Raw genomic sequence first — 20,106 nt, forward strand, 5'->3', positions numbered from 1 at the left:
AAATTCTACTTATAATAGCATCAGTAATAATAAAATACTTAGGAATACATTTGTCAAGAGTTACAGCACTATACTTATACACTGAAAACTGTAAAATGCTACTGAAAGAAATTAAACAAGTTCTAAATAAATGCAAAGCTACCTGTGTTCACAGATTAAAAGACTTAATATTGTTAAGGTGGCAATAATATCTAAAGCTATGTCCAGATCCAATGCAATCCCTATCAAAACGCCAATGGTGATTTTTGTCAGAAATGGAGAAGGAGATGCTAAAAATCATATGGAATTAAAAACAATCTCAAATTACCAAAACAGTGTTAAAAAGGAAGAACAAAATTGGAGGACTCTCACTTCTCAATTTCCAAAGTGCCACAAATCAAACAGTAATCAAAATGGTATACTGACATAAGAACAGAAATACAGAACAATGCAATAGAATTGAGAGTCTAGAGATAAGCTCATATATTTATGGCTAACTGACTTTCAACAAGGTTGCCAAGACGATTCAATGTGGAAAAAAATGGTCTCTTCCAACAAATGTTCTCGGGCAACCAGATAGCCATATGCAAAATATGAAGTATAAGGCTGAACCCATACATCATACTATATACACAATTAGCTCAAAATGAATCTTAGACCGAAGTGTAATAGCTAAAACTACAGAAGGAGTAAATCTTGATGACCTCAGATTTGGCAACATATTCTTAGAAACGCCACCCAAAGTACAAGAAACACAAGGAAAAAACAGGTAAATTGGACATCATCAAAATTAAAATCAATTGGGTATCGAAGGACATTATTAAGAAAGTGAAAAAAGAACCTATAAAATGGAAGAAATATTTGCATATCACATATTAATAAGAATACAGTATTCAGAATATATAAAGAACTCTTACAACACCACCAAAAAGACACAAACCCAATTTTAAATTGAGCAAAGGACTTGAATAAACATTTCTCCAAAGAAGATACACAACTGACTGATAAGCGCATGAAAAGATGCTCAACAACATTTGCCTTTGGAGAAATGCAAATCAAGTCTCATAATGCTTCATTTCTATTGGATATCATCTCTTTTATAAGTTCCAGTACACTTTCAGCTTTTTTTTTTTTTTTTTCTCTGAACAGTCTCACTCTGTCAGCCAGGCTGCAGTGCAGTGGCATGATCTCGGCTTACTGCAACCTCAGCTTCCTGGGTTCAAGTGATTCTCCTGCCTCAGCCTCCCAAGTCACTGAGACTACAGGCCCACGCCACCATGCCCGGCTAATTTTTGTATTTTTAGTAGAGGCAGGTTTCCCCGTGTTGGCCAGGCTGGTCCCAAACTCCTGACCTCAAGTGATCCACCTGCCTCAGCCTCCCAAAGTGCTGAACCTGAAGAGAGCCACACTTTCAGGTTTTCTAAGACCTGATCTACCTATTAGACAGACCCAGGGGCTGGAGAAAAACTCTCAATGTATTTCTGGAGAAGAGGAGAGAGAGGGGAGGGCAGGGAAGGGAAAAGGAGTAGTGAGGGGAGGGGAGGGCTGAGGAGAAGGAAAGAGAGGAGAAAAGAAGGGAAGACAGGAGAAAAGTAAGGAGATAAAAGACAGAAAATGAGGCTGAACTTCTCTTGTTTTTTCCCCTTAAAGCTTCATGCCTCTCAACTGTGTTTCTAAAACTTCAATCCTAGATGGCCAAAAAAGAAACAGAAGGGAAAGTTGGGGAAATGGTTAAATACAACCCAACTCTGATAGCAGATAAATAATGATTTAAAAAAAAAAAAAAACACTAAAAAAGGAGGTAGGAAACTAGCAAGCAATAACATTTGTGATGAAAGGGGAGGGGTGCCCTACTGTCACTGGGACCTCTTAAAAACACATGGGTGGGTATTCCTAAGTGGTCATTCATAAACCATTATAAATATAAAGATAAATATAAAGGTATAAGTATAAAGTCCAATTCTTTGTTTTCCAGAAAATACTGGGCCTCTACTCCACATTATCAAGAAAAGCATACTAAGCTGAATGTTTCCTCTGGTCTATGATATTAACCCATCTTATAATAAGATGATTTTACAAATTAAATCATTAAACCTAAATAGCATGACTTTCCTTACACTAAATTCCACTCTACAGTAAATTATCATAACAGTGTTATTGAGAGAGCAAACTTTTCATTAGTACATGAATCAGCAGAATTCTATTTGAGGGGTTAATAGCACTAAGTCAAAGTAGAGAACAAAATATATTCAGATGTATAGTGTTTATATTGTAAAAATGCTGTGAGTAATTAACAACATTTTTTTAACTCTTAGTTATGTGTTCTCCATTTGCTTTTCTAATAAATCGTATAGACTTACCTGAAAATGTAAAGAACAATTCATTTTGCAAACCAGCTCTTTGCATTTTAACATGATGGCATTCAGACTTAAGTAAGGAAATTTCACATGAAAGGTCAAGAAGCAGTTTGCTTAAAATCTGAATAAGTTTCTTCTCAAAAGAAATATTATAAATACTGTTGCAGGGAGCTGCATGATATCGAGCTGTGAACTGATAATAATAATGAGGTTCACGATAAGCTGTAAAAAATTAAGAAGAGAAAGACAAAAAATGGTTACTTAAATAATTCAAACATATTGTAACTATTTAAGAAATATGATTACTTGTTATAAATTCTTGGCACATGTTTTTAGATACAATTATATTTATTTTTAGTTCACCAACACTTATCTTGTACCAACACTTATCTAAGTACCAACACTTATCTAAGTACCAAATACTATGATGACACTTTACAAATAGTGACTCATTTGAATCTCTCAGCATCATTAAGATTTTCTATCTGTCATAAAGAAATTGAGGGAGGCAGGGATTATGTCACATGTCCAATGCCTATGCTTTCAAAACTAAGATTGTAACTTACGGAGCCTGGTCCCAGAGCCTATTCTATTAACCTCAACACTATGCTGCTCAAACTCAGGTACAGCACTTCTCTAAGTTAAATATTTATCTTGGAAGAAATTAAATTCATATAATTATGAACAATATTCAAAAATACGTTTCTAATAGATACACAATTAGTTTTATTGAGTTGAGTACAACAGCTGGAACTGAGAACACACACACACACACACATATATATTTCAACCATCCCAAATTCTCACTGAAATGACACAAGAAAAATAAAAATGAAAAGAAATTCACTACAATACCAAAAGTCAGAAAAGTTCAACTTCCAAAACAGGGCGCTCTGTTGCTACTTCTGTCCAACAAGGGAGACTTCCCTGCCTGTTCCTGGATTATGCTCAGGAAAAGCTTCCTGCATACACTGAAGTGCACCCAGTCATTGTTTACTTTCCTACCTACACATTTAAGCTAAAATTAAGTACACATAGTTAGCTATCGTCCATCTTTGTATTTGGAGTAGAGACCAGACAGCTTCTAATTGCTAAGGAAACCTCTATAGGTTTCATTTCTGAACAGGAATTCTAACATGCTTTTTGTACTGATTCATCCATCAGCGTAGGTACACATTTATCATATATACATACATATATCATGACTTATAATATCAAAGATATGTAATATATACAAATATCACATAGAATAACTGAACCTGAAGGGTTAGAGCTGGAAACTGTAGTGAGTCACAGTATGACTGGGGACAAAGAAAGAAAACTTTTTCTCTCCAGAAATCTGACCCATATGAAGGTATTTCCTGAAATAGAACTAAGTCTGAATTTAAGTCAAAATATCCCCCAAATTCTCTGAAACACTGTATCAAAAGTATACTCTTCTGAGCATCCAGCAGAAGTACACACAAACCAGCAACAATTCAGGATCAGCTTATGTGCATAAAAGAGTTAACGCTGCAGGTGGGAGGCTGCTTGCAGGATTAGCCCTTGGCTGGTAAACACTTCCCTCCACAAGACAGGAATCCTTTTCTTCACGATAAAACTGTCTTTTTAAGCACCTGATGCACTGAATATCTTTCCGCCTTCTGGGAGTCTGAGATTGTTGGAGTTGCTAGGCAAAAGTGCCTGCAGAACTGGTCCCTAATAAACATTCTGGATGTGTTACTGCTTTATTCTGTTGCTTTTGTTTTTTCTTCAAAAGCTCTCTGCAAATCCTAAAGTGTCTTCAAGAAGATTCATGGAATAGACTTTAAATACACTTAAGTACAGTTTTCTGACATCACTGAGATAACACGATTAGACTGGTTAAGAATTTGAATAACTCCCATTTTAAAAACTGGACTCATAAAATTGCTAATCTAATATCAAGCAGAAAAAGAATTATGTGGGACTCAACTGATGCAGGACTAAAATGATTTTTAATGACTTTTTGTTGAAAACATTGCTAATTATTTTTTGTTTCTTTTTCCAGAGTCGAGAAAGCTTTTTTTTTTTTAAGCTACTTATAGTTTGCAGGAATTGAGTAAAGTATATTTTTGTTAGCAAAATCAAAACATTTACCTTTCTCTCTGATTTCCTCTGAATTGAGAAACTAACCATAAATATTTTTATTTTATGGCAATATAGTTATTTGCATAACATTAATAAGAATCTGTTTCCTTTCATAATAAGACACAGTTAAAAACACATATTACAAAGGCTTTGATTGGGATGTCACATTTTCAGGTATGACCAGGCTGCTTTAAGGAACTAAAGGTTAACTAGGATCCAATTAATCTCTTGGAAAAACTGGCCAAGTACGCTGTCTACATGGTTCCTTTACAGGGTTACTAGCCTTGTGGTAGGTAAAAAAATATCAGTTTCTGAGAAGTGCAGAATACTCTAAATACTTTGGGGACTTCAAGAAAAAAATTCACTCAAGTACTACAGGTAAAATCTGAGGTTGAGTCCATGGCTTGACTTCCTAACCTGGAGAGTATTTTAAAAGTCTTTTCCTTATGACAAGTTCCAGCAAAGCCAACTTTAAAAGAGCCTATAATAAGGTCAATCATTATTTTTTCTACAGTTTATTTATTTATTTAGAAATGGAGTTTCGCTCTGTCGCCCAGGCTAGGGTGCAGCAGTGCAATCTCTGCTCACTGCAGCCTCTGCCTCCCAAGTTCAAGTGATACTCCCACCTCAGCTGCCCAAGTAGCTGGGATTACAGGCGTGCACCACCATGCCCGGCTAATTTTTGTATTTTTAGTAGAGATGGGGTTTCACCATGTTGGCTAGTCTGGTCTTGAACTCCTGACTTCAAGTGATCCACCTGCCTCGGCTTCACAAAGTGCTGGGATTACAGGTGTAAGCCACTGCATCCGGCCTTACTACAGTTTATATAACTAATCAAGCCAACCATAATGAGGCTAAAACTTATTTTACAACAAAACTGGACTCACTGTGATCTTTGGTAGAAACAGGTGACCAGAGAGAGAAAAATTATGTTTCAAGAAAAATTTAAAAACTATAGTGCGCTCGTTATTAGATTCTAGCTTTGTCCATTTGCTTTTGAGGGTTTTTAAAAAATTATCTAGGCTGAATCTTGAATTTTTAGTTTCTTCCAATATCTGACTATGACTCTCCAGACTAAAATTTCCAATATTTCTCCCACTCACTCATCTGACTCTAAATCCCTAGACATCAAAACTGCTTTTCCTAAAGTCCTGCAAGTTAATGCTAGACAACCTGATATAAACTTTGGAGAAATCACTACAACAACTTATGTATGTACAGAAAGTTCAGTGGAACCCGATTCAAACGACAATCTGGGAAAATCTATCAAATTGCCACTCCCTGTCCATCCCAACTGAAATTTTTTGAGTCAAAATCTAAAATATTCTCAGTTGACTGCCCTCCAAACTCAAAAGACTAGTTTGCAGACTGCTCCAGATATTAATTTTTGTTTTTCTGTGTTTTCCATAAAAATGCTGCCAACTAAATACCAGTGTGCCTATACCAGATAGAGACTAAATTTGAAAAAAATTCACCTATAACACCACCTCCTGAAATTAGGCTCATCTGTTCAACTAAGCTAATTACTCTCAAGACGAAGAGACTCATTCGGTAAGACATGGAACCCAATTTGTTGCTTTCTACTTGTTTCAATCTATTTCTCCCCCTTTGCCAGATTAGAACCTCTAACCCAAATCTCCCCAAAGCTACCAACTTGGACTTTAATATGTAAAACTTTCTAAAACTAAAGCTGTAAAAGGGGGACTGAAGAAAAACAAAGTATTTCTCCCCCAAATATTGAGGGCTGTAAGGTTAAAGACGCTGAAAATGGAGGGGACCATTCAGGCCTTAGCCTCCATTTGCCCAATGGCAGGACACCAATCCTTCCTTACTGGAGATAACGTTTGCTAATCTGTCCAGAGAAAGCACCAGCAGGCACCAAAGGAATCTGGGAACAGATTTTACTATCATCCCACATTTTCTAACCTTTTAGAAGACTGGAATTGCTCTCTCCTTTGTTTTGTCACTAAATTGGATTTATGACTGTTTGTTAAAATATTACGTAAGCAAGGCCCCTAAGGTACCAATAGGAGATACTTTTGAATTGAGGCCTCTCCAGCATGATAGGTACAGCACATGCATAAACTTCTGCCACTTTCTTCCTTGTTAACCTGACTTTTGTTTTCAGCAGCGTCTCAACTAAGAAGCTATTCAATTGCCAGTACAGCTCAAGGCCACTGCCTTGCTTTCTACTAAATAGGTGACAGGAATTTACCTACCATAAGTGCAAATATCAACACAGTAGAAATAGCAAATAAAATCTTAGTATAATTACTAAATTAGTTTTCACCTTACTGATCCCTTGAAAGTGTCTCAGGGACTCCCAGAGTTTCACAGACCATAATTTGAGAACCACTGATCTATAGTCAAAGTACTGTTAGAAATTGACAAGAGCACAAAAACAGGAAAATAGGCAAAATATATAAATAGAAAATCTTATATGGGAAAATGAACATATATAAATAGATGCTCAAAGATAACAGTATTAAGGAAAATGCAAATTATAAGTGATACAGTTTTTTTACACCCACTATATAAAGAGCAATAAAACCTATTTTATTGGTGGTAAGGATACAAAGAAGTATACGTACATTATTAAAATATAATAAAATGTAAAAATGTAAATCCTCAAAATGTTAAAGAAAGGAATAAATTAAGAACAGAAAATTATAAAACAAAAACAGGTGAATATGACCAAAAACAAGTGGGGATTATAAAAATGCAAGGTCTAATATATTGGAGAATGAAAATATAGTCATTGAAATAAAAAGAAAAAAATCACCAAAGTTAAAAAATAAATAACTTAAGTGAAATACATAAGCTAAATGGCAGACATAACATACCTGAAGAAACATTTGGTAAATCGTATGAGAGTACCTAAAATACACCACATTTAAAGATTCTGGTATATGAAAGACAAGCTAAAGGTTTTGAATGATAAGTTAAGAAATCCTAATAAATATGTTCATTTGTTTGTTTTGAGATGGAGTCTTGCTCTGTCTCCCAGGATGGAGGGCAGTGGCTTGATCTCGGCTCACTGCCACCTCCACCTCCCGGGTTCAAGTGATTCTCCTGCCTAAGCCTCCCGAATAGCTGGGACTACAGGCGCCTGCCACTGAGCTGGCTACATTTTTTTTTTTTTTTAGTAGAGACGGGGTTTCATCATATTGGCCAGGCTGATCTTGAACTCCTGACCTTGTGATCCGCCCTCCTCAGCCTCCGAAAGTGCTGGGATTACAGGCATGAGCCACCACGCCTGGCCAATAAATATGTTTAATTAGCATTCCAGAAATAAAAATAATCAAAAGGAGGCTTTGAAAGAAGTCAACAAAATCCAAAACTTCAATATTATAATATGTAAACCACACTCTCTGACACACAAAAAAATCAAAATAAAAATCAACAACAAAAATCCCTCAAATATTTTTAAACAAATAAAATACTAAATAAATGACTATAAATCATAGTAGATATGACTAAATATTTAGAAATGATGATAAACATATCAGTAATTGTGGGATGCAATTATAGTAATAAAAAGTAAATTTATAGTCTTAACTAGATTTACCCAAAAAATAAAAAGAAAATAAATGAGCTAATTGTACAACTCAAGAGTCTACATAAAGAACAAGGTTAACACAAGAAAGCAAGCTAGGGAAAGAGAATAAGAAAAACCAAAGAAGGAATGAATCCCTGAGAAATATTAAAAAAATTATAATTCAGGTAGAAGGACAGTAAAATCCATGATACATAAGAAAAACATCAAATAATGTACTAATTAAACAATAGATAAAAGCTATAAAATTTAATATATAAAGAAAAAACAAATGACTACATAAAACACTATAAATATCTTCATGTCAATGAATTTGGAGAGTTGGATTAAAACCATTTCTAGGAGAAAATAAATTATTCATAATATGAATTATTATAATTTGTGCAAGAAGAAATAAACTGAATAAAGTAATGACTACTACTAAAAAAATAACTGTAGGAGACAGACTTCTGACTAGACAGCTGGAGGAGCTCTGCAAACTCCAACAAAGCTGCTATAAATTCTTTTTTAAAAACAACCATTAGCCGGGCGCGGTGGCTCAAGCCTGTAATCCCAGCACTTTGGGAGGCCGAGGCGGGCGGATCACGAGGTCAGGAGATCGAGACCATCCTGGCTAACCCGGTGAAACCCCGTCTCTACTAAAAAATACAAAAAAACTAGCCGGGCAAGGTGGCGGCCGCCTGTAGTCCCAGCTGCTCGGGAGGCTGAGGCAGGAGAATGGCGTGAACCCAGGAGGCGGAGCTTGCAGTGAGCTGAGATCCGGCCACTGCACTCCAGCCTGGGCGACAGAGCGAGACTCCGTCTCCAAAAAAAAAAAAAAAAAAACCAACCATTAAACAGTCTTTGGAAATTGTCCTAAGGGCATAGAAAAAATAAACATTTATTCAAAGAAGTCTATCGAATGTCCGTAAAAATAGTGTAATAGTCCGTTCTCACACTGCTATAAAGAACTACTTAAGACTAGGTAATTTATTAACAAAAGAGGTTTAACTAACTCACAGTTCTGAAGGCTGTACAGGAAGCATGGCAGGGAAGCCTCAGGAAACTTACAATCGTGATTGAAGGTGAAGGGGAAGCAAGCAGGTCTTACCATGATGGAGCAGGAGAGAAAGAGAGAGTGAAGGGAGAAGTGCTACACACTTTCAAACAACCAGATTTCATGAGAACTCACTATCACAAGCACAAGGAGGAAATCTGCCCCCATGATCTAATCACCTCCCAAAAGGTCCTTCCCCCAACATTAGGGAGTACAATTAAACATGAGATTTAGGTGGGAATACAACCAAACCATATCAAACAGTATTTGAAGAAAGCATATGAACCAAGACCTGCTCCCTTCCTCCCTTCCCTCAGCTCAAGGAGAGGGAGAGAGACACTCCATTCCAGATTTCTACAGCCTAACATAGGGTTCTTTCCCCATCCAGCTTTCAGTTAATAACTATCTCCCGGGAAAGGAAGGATGTCAGCATTTCTCATCTACCCCCAGCTCCGTGTTGCTGAATTTATTAAGTTCCAGGTGAATCTGGCTGAGAGGTGATAGCTACCTTCTTCCACCTAGTCCCAACTCCTGAGACAGAGGCTCTAAATTAGGTAGAGGAACACTGAGAATACTGAGTCCTCCATCACCCTTACCCCAATTCGTGGTGTAAGGGTTCCACATCAGGACTGTAAGCTGATGATACCTAGGGCTCCTGCTACCCCTACATCAAGTGCTCAGCTCCTAAAGCAGGGTGTCACCCAGAAAGAAGCACACCACTGTCCCCAGCCTCAGCTTCAGCGCTATCGCTCAGAGAATTTCCCCAGGGAAGAGAACCAGGCTGCAGAACAGAAAGCTCTGAATCTCAAAGGAACTGGTTTCACTTGCGTGTAAGTGTAGACAAGCTCAACTAAGACGAGATTCACAGATTCACTGGAGTTATAAGCTAAACTACAACTTGGCCAGACAGCAACACAGGAGTCACCTGGGAGAAGCAATACTGGGATCAGAACATATCTCAAACACTGACCTAAAGAACTAATACTTCAAGAAACCTAAATTTAACTGGATCAGTAAAGCAATTTATTTCCTAGGGCACTGTTGAAAGCAATAGATCAGTCACCTGAGTGAGTATGTTTCAGAAAAGAGACAGTCAGAGACGGCCCTGCCAAAACTGCTGTGGGTACACCCAAGCTGCATCTTTCAAGGACACACATCAGAGGCTTCACCCAGCAACTTCACCTCAGAGTTGCTACAATATACAGTCATGTGCTGCATAATTATGTTTTGGTCAACAACAAACTGCATATACAATCTTAGTCCCATAGATGATAATATCCTATTTTTAGTCTACCTTTATAATATTCAGATATGTGTAGATACACAAATACCACAGTATTACAACTATATACAATATTCAATATAGTATCATGCTGTGCAGGCTTGTAGCCTAGGAGGAAAAGGCCATACCATGTAGCCTATGTGTGTAGTAAGCTATACTATCTAGGTTTGTATAAGTATACCCTATGATGTTCACAAAACAAAACTGCCTAATGACACATTTCTCAGAACATATCCCCATCATTAAGAAACACATAACTATATTATCTAAAATGTGAAGTTTCTGACAAAAATTTGCAACACACGTAAGGAAACAGGACATATACTGGAAAAAGGTAAGCAACAGAAACTATCTGTGACAGTGACCAGATGTGGGATTAAAAAAAATAAACACTTCAAATAATTCATTATAAATATGTTAAAAGAATTAAAGGAAACCAAAATTGAAGAAGATATGGTTATAAAATCACATCAAATACAGAATATAAATAAAGACTGAAATTACAGAAAAGAATGAAATGGAAATGCAAGAGATGAAAAGTAAAAATACTAAGAGGGCTCAAGAGTAGATTTAAACTGGCCGGATAAATAATTAGCAATATTTGCCACATACCTAGCTTAAAATAAATTCCAAAAGAAGTCATTCAGAATAAAAAAATGTGATGCCAGCCAGTATCTGAATCCACACACACAAAAAAACAAAGTGCACCAATTAAGGTAATTATGTAATCAAAAAGACAGTACAACTATGCATTTCTTCTACTCTTTTCCCTTTTACTGATTTAAAAGCAATTTCACAGAAGAATTTATACATAATGTATAAATTGGGCCTATAACACATAAATATATATATATTTGCCAATGATAACACAAAAGAGGTGCGTGAGAGAAGCTGTATTGGGCTAAAAAAAAATTCATATAGTAACTTGAATCCAGGAAACAAATGAAGAGAACCACAAATGATAAATAAGAAGACTATATATGACAAAACCTATAAATATATACTTCCTATCCTTTCTACTCTCAGCTTATTTGAAAGATACAAAATTACATAAAATAATAACAAGGTAGTATTTAGTTTGTAACATCTAAAGATATAATATGTGTAATATTGATACCGTAAATTACAGAGAGACAGAAGTACGAAAAAGTAACATTTCTATAGCTTGCCGAAATTAAATTAGTATAAATCTAAAACTGATTCTGATAGGTTAATATGTATGCAGCAAGCTCTAGAGAAATTAATAAAGAACTGGAAATAAACAGCAAAAAGTAAAGAAATGAAAATACCACATTAGAAAATATTCATTTAATTCAACAGAATTAATGCAGAATAGAAGAATACACATGAAGAACATGGAAACAAAAAGTAAAATGACAAAGTATATCCAAGTATATCAATAATAACATTAAATGTTAACGGACTAAACAAGCCAATCAAAAAGCAGATTGTCAGACTAGATTTAAAAAGTGATATCCAACTACGCTATATATTGTCTACATGAGATGCACTTTAAATTCAAAGATACAAATAGGTTCAAAGTAATAGAATGTTAAAAGATATACCACACATACTGCAATCACAAGAATACAATAGTGGTGACACAATTACCAAACAAAACAGACTTTAAGTGGCTGGCTAGATGGCCGAATAGGAACAACTCTGGTCTGCAGCTCCCAGCGAGATCAACGCAGAAGGCAGGTGATGTCTGCATTTCCAACTCAGGTACCGGGCTCATCGCACTGGGACTGGTTAGACAGTGAATGCAACCCACAGAGGGCGAGCTGAAGCAGGGTGGGGTGTCGCCTCACCCGGGAAGCACAAGGGGTCGGGCAACTCCCTCCCCAAGCCAAGGGAAGAAATAAGGGACTGTACCATGAGGAACAGTGCATTCCAGCCCAGACACTACCCTTTTCCCACAGTTTTCGCAACCTGCAGACCAGGACAGTCCCTTGGGTACCTACACCACCAGGGCCCTGAGTTTCAAGCACAGAAGTGGGCAGCCATTTGGGCAGACACCGAGTGAGCTACAGGAGTTTATGTTTCATACCCCAGTGGCACCTGGAACACCAGTGAGACAGAACCATTCACTCCCCTGGAAAGGGGGCTGAAGCCAGGGAGCCAAGTGCTCTAGCTCAGCAGATCCCACCCCCACAGAGCCTATAAAGCTAAGATCCAATGGCTTGAAATTCTTGCTGCCAACACAGCTGTCTGAGGTTGACCTGGGATGCTTGAGCTTGGTGAGGGAAGGGGCATCTGCCATTACTGAGGCTTGAGCAAGCAGTTTTCCCCTCACAGTGTAAACAAAGCCGCCTGGAAGTTTGAACTGGGTGGAGCACACCGCAGCTCTGCAAAGCCACTATAGCTAGAGTGCCTCTCTAGATTCCTCTTCTCTGGGAAGGGTATCTCTAAAAGAAAGGCAGCAGCCCCAGGCAGGGGCTTATAGATAAAATTCCCATCTCTCTGGGACAGAGCACCTGGTGGAAGGGGCGGCTGTGGGTGCAGCTTCAGTAGACTTAAACATTCCTGCCTGCCAGCTCTGAAGAGAGCAGTGGATCTCCCAGCACAGAGCTCAAGCTCTGCTAAGGGACAGACTGCCTCCTCAAGTGGGTGGGTCCCTGACCCTCGTGCCTCCTGACTGAAAGACTTCCCAGCAGGGGTCGACAGACACTTCATACAGGAGAGCTCCAGCTGGCATCTGGCAGGTGCCCTCTGTGATGAAGCTTCCAGAGGAAGGAATAGGCAGCAATCTTTGCTGTACTGCAGCCTCTGCTGGTGATACCTAGGCAAAGAGGGTCTGGAGTAGACCTCCTGCAAACTCCAGCAGACCTGCAGCAGAGGGGCCTGTTAGAATGAAAACTAACAAACAGAAAGGAATAGCATCAACATCAACAAAAAAGGACGTCCACACAAAACCCCATCCAAAGGTCACCAACATCAAAGACCAAAGGTAGATAAATTGATGAAGATGAGGAAAACCAGGTATCAAGCTATTACCTACCTTCAGAAGGTAGGTAATAACAAACCTCTGAGCTAAAGGAGCATGTTGTAACCCAATGCAAGTAAGCTAAGAACCTTGAAAAAGGGTTAGACGAATTGCTAACTAGAATAACCAGTTTAGAAAAAAACATAAATGACCTGATGAAGCTAAAAACCACAGCATGAGAACTTCAAGAAGCATACACAAGTATCAAAAGCTAAATCAATCAAGCAGAAGAAGGAATATCAGTGATTGAAGATCAACTTAATGAAATAAAACATGAAGACAAGATTAGAGAAAAAAGAATAAAAAGGAACAAACAAAGCCTCCAAGAAATATGGGACTATGTGAAAAGACCAAACCTACATTTTATTGGTGTATCTAAAAGTGACGGGGAGAATGGAATCAAGTTGGAAAACACTCTTCAGGGATGTTATCCAGGAGAACTTCCCCAACCTAGCAAGACAGGTGAACATTCAAATTCAGGAAATACAGAGAGCACCACAAAGATACTCCTCGAGAAGAGCAATCCCAAGACATATAATTGTCAGATTCACCAAGGTTGAAATGAAGGAAAAGATGTTAAGGGCAGCCAGATCGGGTTACCCACAAAGGGAAGCCCATCAGACTAACAGAAGATCTCTGCAGAAACCCTACAAGCCAGAAGAGAGTGGGGGCCAATATTCAACACTTTTAATGAAAAGATTTTTCAACCCAGAATTTCATATCCAGGCAAACTAAGCGTCATAACAGAAATAAAATCCGTTACAGACAAGCAAATGCTGAGAGATTTTGTCACCACCAGGCCTGCCTTACAAGAGCTCCTGAAAGAAGCACTAAATATGGAAAGGAAAAACCTGTACCAGCCACTGCAAAAACATACCAAATTGTAAAGAACATTGACACTGTGAAGAAACTGCATCAACTAACAGTCAAAATAACCAGCTAGCATCATAATGACAGGATCAAATCCACATGTAACAATATTAATCTTAAATGTAAACAGGCTAAATGCCCCCATTAAAAGACACAGAATGGCAAACAGAATAGAGTCAAGACCCATCTGTTGGGAACAGGCCCCCAAATCTGGTCATAAACTGGCCTTAAAACTGGCCATAAACAAAATATCTGCAGCAATGTGACATGCTTGTGATGGCCATAACGCCCATGCTGGTTGGTTGTGGGTTTGCTGGAAGGTTGTGGGTTTACCAGAATGAGGGCAAGGAACACCTGGCCCACCCACGGAGGAAAACCGCTTAAAGGCATTCCTAAACCACAAACAACAGCATGAGCAATCTGTGCCTTAAGGACATGTTTCTGCTGCAGGTAACTAGCCAGAGACCATCCCTAGTTTCACCCCATCCCTTTGTTTTCCATAAGAAATACTTTCAGTTAATCTATAAACTATAGAAACAATGCTTATCACTGGTTTGCTGTCAATAAATATATGGGTAAAACTCTGTTCAGGGCTCTCAGCTCTGAAGGCTGTCAGACCCCTGATTTTCCACTCCACACTCTATATTTCTATGTGTGTGTCTTTAATTCCTCTAGCACCGCTGGGTTAGGGTCTCCATGACCTAGCTGGTCTCAACACCCATTGGTGTGCTGTATTTAGGAGATCCATCTCACATGCAAAGACACACACAGGCTCAAAATAAAGGAATGGGGGAATGTTTGCCAAGCAAATGGAAAGCAAAAAATAGCAGGGGTTACAATCCTAGTCTATGATAAAACAGACTTTAAACCAAAAAAGATCAAAAAAGACAAAAGAAGGGCATTACATAATGGTAAAGGGATCAATGCAACAAGAAGAGCTAACTATGCTAAATATATATCCACCCAATACAGGAGCACTCAGATTCATAAAGCAAGTTCTTAGAGACCTAGAGACTCCCGCACAATAATAGTAGGATACTTTAAGACCTCACTGTCAATATTAGACAGATCAATGAGACAGAAAATTAGCAAGGATATTCAGGACATGAACTCATCTCTGGACCAAATGAACCTAAAAGACATCCACAGAACTCTCCACCCCAAATCAACAGAATACACATTCTTTTTAGCACCACACTGGACTTATTCTAAAATTGACCATATAATTGGAAGTAAAATGCTCCTCAGCAAATGCGAAAGAACAGAAATCGTAACAAATAGTCTCTCAGACCACAGTGTAATAAAATTAGAACTCAGGATTAAGAAACTCAATGAAAACTGCACAACTACATGGAAACTGAACAATCTGCTCCTGAATGACTACTGGGTAAATGACAAAATTAAGGCAGAAATAAATAAGTTTTTTGGAACCAGTGAGAACAAAGACACAATGTACCAGAATCTCTGGGACACAGCTAAAGCAGTGTTTAGAGGGAAATTTATAGCACTAAGTGTCCACAGGAGAAAGCAGGAAAGATCTAAAATTGACGCCCTAACATCACAATTAAAAGAACTAGAGAAGCAAGAGCAAACAAATTCAAAAGCCAGCAGAAGACAAGAAATAACTAAGATCAGAGCAGAACTGAAGGAGATACAAACATGAAAATCCCTTAAAAAAAAATCAACGAATCCAGGAGCTTTTTTGAAAAGATTAACAAAATAGATAGACTGCTAGCCAGACTAATAAAGAAGAAAAGAAAGAAAAATAGACACAATAAAAAAATAATAAAGGGGATATCAACATTGATCCCACAGAAATACAAACTACCATCAGAAAATACTATAAACACCTCTAGGCAAATAAACTACAAAATCTACAAGAAATGGATAAATTCCTGGACACATACACCCTCCCAAGACTAAACTAGGAAGAAGTCAAATCCCTGAATAGAACAATAATAAGTTCTGAAATTGAGGCAGTAATAGACTACCAACCAAAAAAGCCCAGGACCAGACAGATTCACAGCTGAATTCTACCAGAGGTACAAAGAGGAGCTGATACCACTCTTTCTGAAACTATTCCAAACAACAGAAAAATAGGGACTCCTCCCTAACTCATTTTATGAGGCCAGCATACTCCTGATACCAAAACCTGGCAGAGACACAACAAAAAAAGAACATTTCAGGCCAATATCCCTGATGAACATCAATGCGAAAATCCTCAGTAAAATACTAGCAAACCGCATCCAGCAGCACGTCAAAAAGCTTATCCACCATGATCAAGTCAGCTTCATCTCTGGGATGCAAGGCTGGTTCAACATACTCAAATCAATAAACGTAATCCATCACATAAGCAGAATTAATGACAAAAACCACATGATTATCTCAATATATGCAGAAAAGGTCTTTGATAAAATTCAGCATCCCTTTATGCTAAAAACTCTCAATAAACTAGGTATTGATGGAATGTATCTCAAAATAGTAAGAGCTATTTATGGCAAACCCACAGGCAATATCATACTGAATGGGCAAAAGCTGGAAGCATTCCCTTTGAAAACTGGCACTATTCTCACTATTCCTATTCAACATAGTATCAGAAGTTCTGGCCAGGGCAATCAGGCAAGAGAAAAACAAAGCATATTCAAATAGGAAGAGAGGAAGTCAAATTGTCTCTCTTTGCAGATGACATGATTTTATATTTAGAAAACCCCATCATCTCAGCCCCAAATCTCCTTAAGCTGATAAGCAACTTCAGCAAAGTCTCAGGATATAAAATCAATGTGCAAAAATCACAAGCATTCCTATACACCAATAATAGACAGACAGCCAAATAATGAGTGAAATCCCATTCACAATTGATACAAAGAGAATAAAATACCTGAGAATACAACTTATACAGGATGTGAAGGACCTCTTCAAGGAGAACTACAAACCACTGCTCAAGGAAGTAAGAGAGGACACAAACAAATGGAAAAACATCCCATGTTCATGGATAGGAAAAATCAATATACTGAAAATGGCCATAATGCTGAAAGTCATTTATAGAATCAATGCTATCCCCATCAACTTACCATCAACTTTCTTCACAGAATTAGAAAAAGCTACTTTAAATTTCGTATGGAACCAAAAAGGAGCCCATACAGCCAAGACAATCCTAAGCAAAAATAACAAAGCTGGAGGCTACCTGACTTCAAATTATACTACAAGGCTACAGTAACCAAAACAGCATGGTACTGGTACCAAAACAAATACGTAGACCAATGGAACAGAACACAGGCCTGAGAAATAATGCTACACATCTATAACCATCTGATCTTTGACAAAACTGACAAAAACAAGCAATGAGAAAAGGATTCCCTATTTAATAAATGGTGTTGGGAAATCTGGCTAGCCATATGCAAAAAACTGAAACTGGACCTCTTCCTTATACCTTATACAAAAATTAACTCAGGATGGATTAAAGACTTAAACGTAAGAGCTAAAACCATAAAAATCCTAGAAGAAAATCTAGGCAATGCCATTCAGGACATAGTCATGGCCAAAGACTTCACGACTAAAACACCAAAAGCAATGGCAACAAAAGCCAAATTGACAAATAGGATTTAATTTAACTAAAGAGCTTCTGCACAGCAAAATAAACTATCATCAGAGTGAACACGCAACCTACAGAATGGGAGAAAAATTTTACAATCTATCCATCTGACAAAGGGCTGATATCCAGAATCTACAAGGAATTTAAACAAATTTACAAGAAAAAAAACAAATGACTCCATCAAAAAGTGGGCAAAGGACATGAACAGACACTTCCAAAAGAAGACATTTATGTGGACAACAAATATATGAAAAAAAGCTCATCATCACTGGCCATTAGAGAAATGCAAATCAAAACCACAATGAGATACCATTTCACATCAGTTACAATGGTGATCCTTAAAAAGTCAGGAAACAACAGATGCTGGAGAGGATGTGGAGAAATAGGAACACTTTTACACTGTTGGTGGGAATGTAAATTAGTTCAACCATTGTGGAAGACAGTGTGGCAATTCCTCAAGGATCTACAACCAGAAATATCATTTGACCCAGCAATCCCATTACTGGGTATATGCCTAAAGGATTATAAATCATACTACTATAAAGACCCATGTATATGTATGTTTATTGCAGCACTATTCACAATAGCAAAGACTTGCAACCAACCCAAATGACCATCAATTATTGGCTAGATAAAGAAAATGTGGCACATATATACCATGGAGTACTATGCAGCCATAAAAAAGGATGAGTTCATGTCCTTTGCAGGTACATGGAGGAAGCTAGAAACCATCATTCTCAGCAAACTAACACAGGAACAGAAAACCAAACACCACATGTTCTCACTCATATGGGAGAACTGAACAATGAGAACACGTGGACACAGGGAGTGGAACATCACACACCAGGGCCTCTCGGCTGGTGGGGGAACTAGGGGAGGGATAGCATTAGGAGAAGTACCTAATGTAGATGACAGATTGATGGGTGCAGCAAACCATCATGGCATGTGTATACCTATGCAACAAACCTGCACATTCTACACATGTATCCCAGAACTTAAAAGTATAATTAAAAAAAAGAAATGGTAGGAGATGTCTTCACAATATATCATGCTTCCACACCCTTTCTGATAAAATTATACACTAACGCTAGTGATATATTAAAGGACAACACCAAAAAGCCAAGGCTCAGGTCAAAAAGGAGATGGATATTTTTACAGACCACACAGCAGAGTACATATACAACATGGGGAAAATGTCATAGGGTTGCTGGTCTATGGAACCAGTAGCAGAGAAGTGGCAGCAGGAACTTGGCCTCTGTGGAGAATAGTCTTACATGTTTTTTATGTGAGATAGGGGACTAAAACCAGGCTCACAGAATAAAACTAGGGACTGAGTATAGCACTCTGCTCACAGAAGCAAAAAAACCCAAATGGCAAAAAAAATCCCAAATGGCTACAATCGCTGCTTGAAGCTATGGCTCATAACAAGCAGGGTGCCTCATGAGAAAATGATCAAAGTTCCTCCTTTGCATCCAGGATCTAAACCAAGTCCCCCACAGCTTTCCTGAATGTATGGCAATATCTCTATATCACAATAGGTCATTAGAACACCTGATTTGGAACAGAGGCCCGGTGGGTGGAGTGCACGAGGAAGCACTGGATGCAGAACCACTGGACAATGAGAAATACGTTTCCATTGAATTTAACAGCAAGGGCACTATTGATGACCTTAACCTTAGTAGTTTCATGCAATTGCAGATGCAAGTACCAGAATAGAATGGGAGGGTAACTGAGGGTGAAAGGAGGAGTTAGGCATACTGAGTGTAGATATATTTCTCAAGAAATACAGACTACACTTCTCCTACAGAGAGTCAGGTACCGGGAACACTGAAAAAAAAAAAAAAAATACAAAACCAAAAAAACAGACTTTAAAACAACAACAAAAAGTTACTAAAAAAAAAAAAGGGGGGGGGGATTTTTATCATGATAAAAAGGTAAATATATCAGGAAGAAAGAACAATTATAAACATATACAGATATTAAAGAGGAATTAGATAATTCAACATTATTTGGAGACATCAATATCCTACTTACAATAATGAATAAAAAAGCTAGGAAGAAGATCAATAAAGAAACAGAAGACCTGAACAACACTATAAACCAAATAGATCTGAGAATCATCTATAGTAAACCAGCTAACAACAGCAGAATATGCATTCTTCTCAAATACACATGGAACATTTTCAAGGATGAAGTATATGCTAAGCCATAAATCTTTGAAATAATACAAATTATTTTCTCTGATAAAGTAAAATTAAAAAATCAGTAACAAAAGAAATTTGAAAAACTCAGAAATGAAAATTAACAGACTCCTAAATAATCAATAGGTCAAAGAAAAA

The 20,106-nt window shown here is 37.7% G+C and overlaps 1 protein-coding gene across 8 annotated transcripts in view; it reads right to left on the bottom strand.

Moving 5' to 3' along the window:
* The window catches only part of ZPB (zona pellucida binding protein), a 149,222-nt gene that overhangs the window by 84,599 nt on the left and 44,517 nt on the right, over positions 1 to 20,106 (bottom strand). For all 8 annotated transcript variants that reach the window (XM_011759390.2, XM_011759389.2, XM_011759391.3 and 5 more), the window contains one exon: positions 2,340 to 2,558. In XM_011759390.2, the coding sequence (XP_011757692.2) occupies positions 2,340 to 2,558 (219 nt within the window). The remainder of the gene's footprint in view (positions 1 to 2,339; positions 2,559 to 20,106) is intronic.

Source organism: Macaca nemestrina, chromosome 4 (assembly GCF_043159975.1).
Source record: "Macaca nemestrina isolate mMacNem1 chromosome 4, mMacNem.hap1, whole genome shotgun sequence".
Classification (NCBI taxonomy): Eukaryota; Metazoa; Chordata; class Mammalia; order Primates; family Cercopithecidae; genus Macaca; species Macaca nemestrina.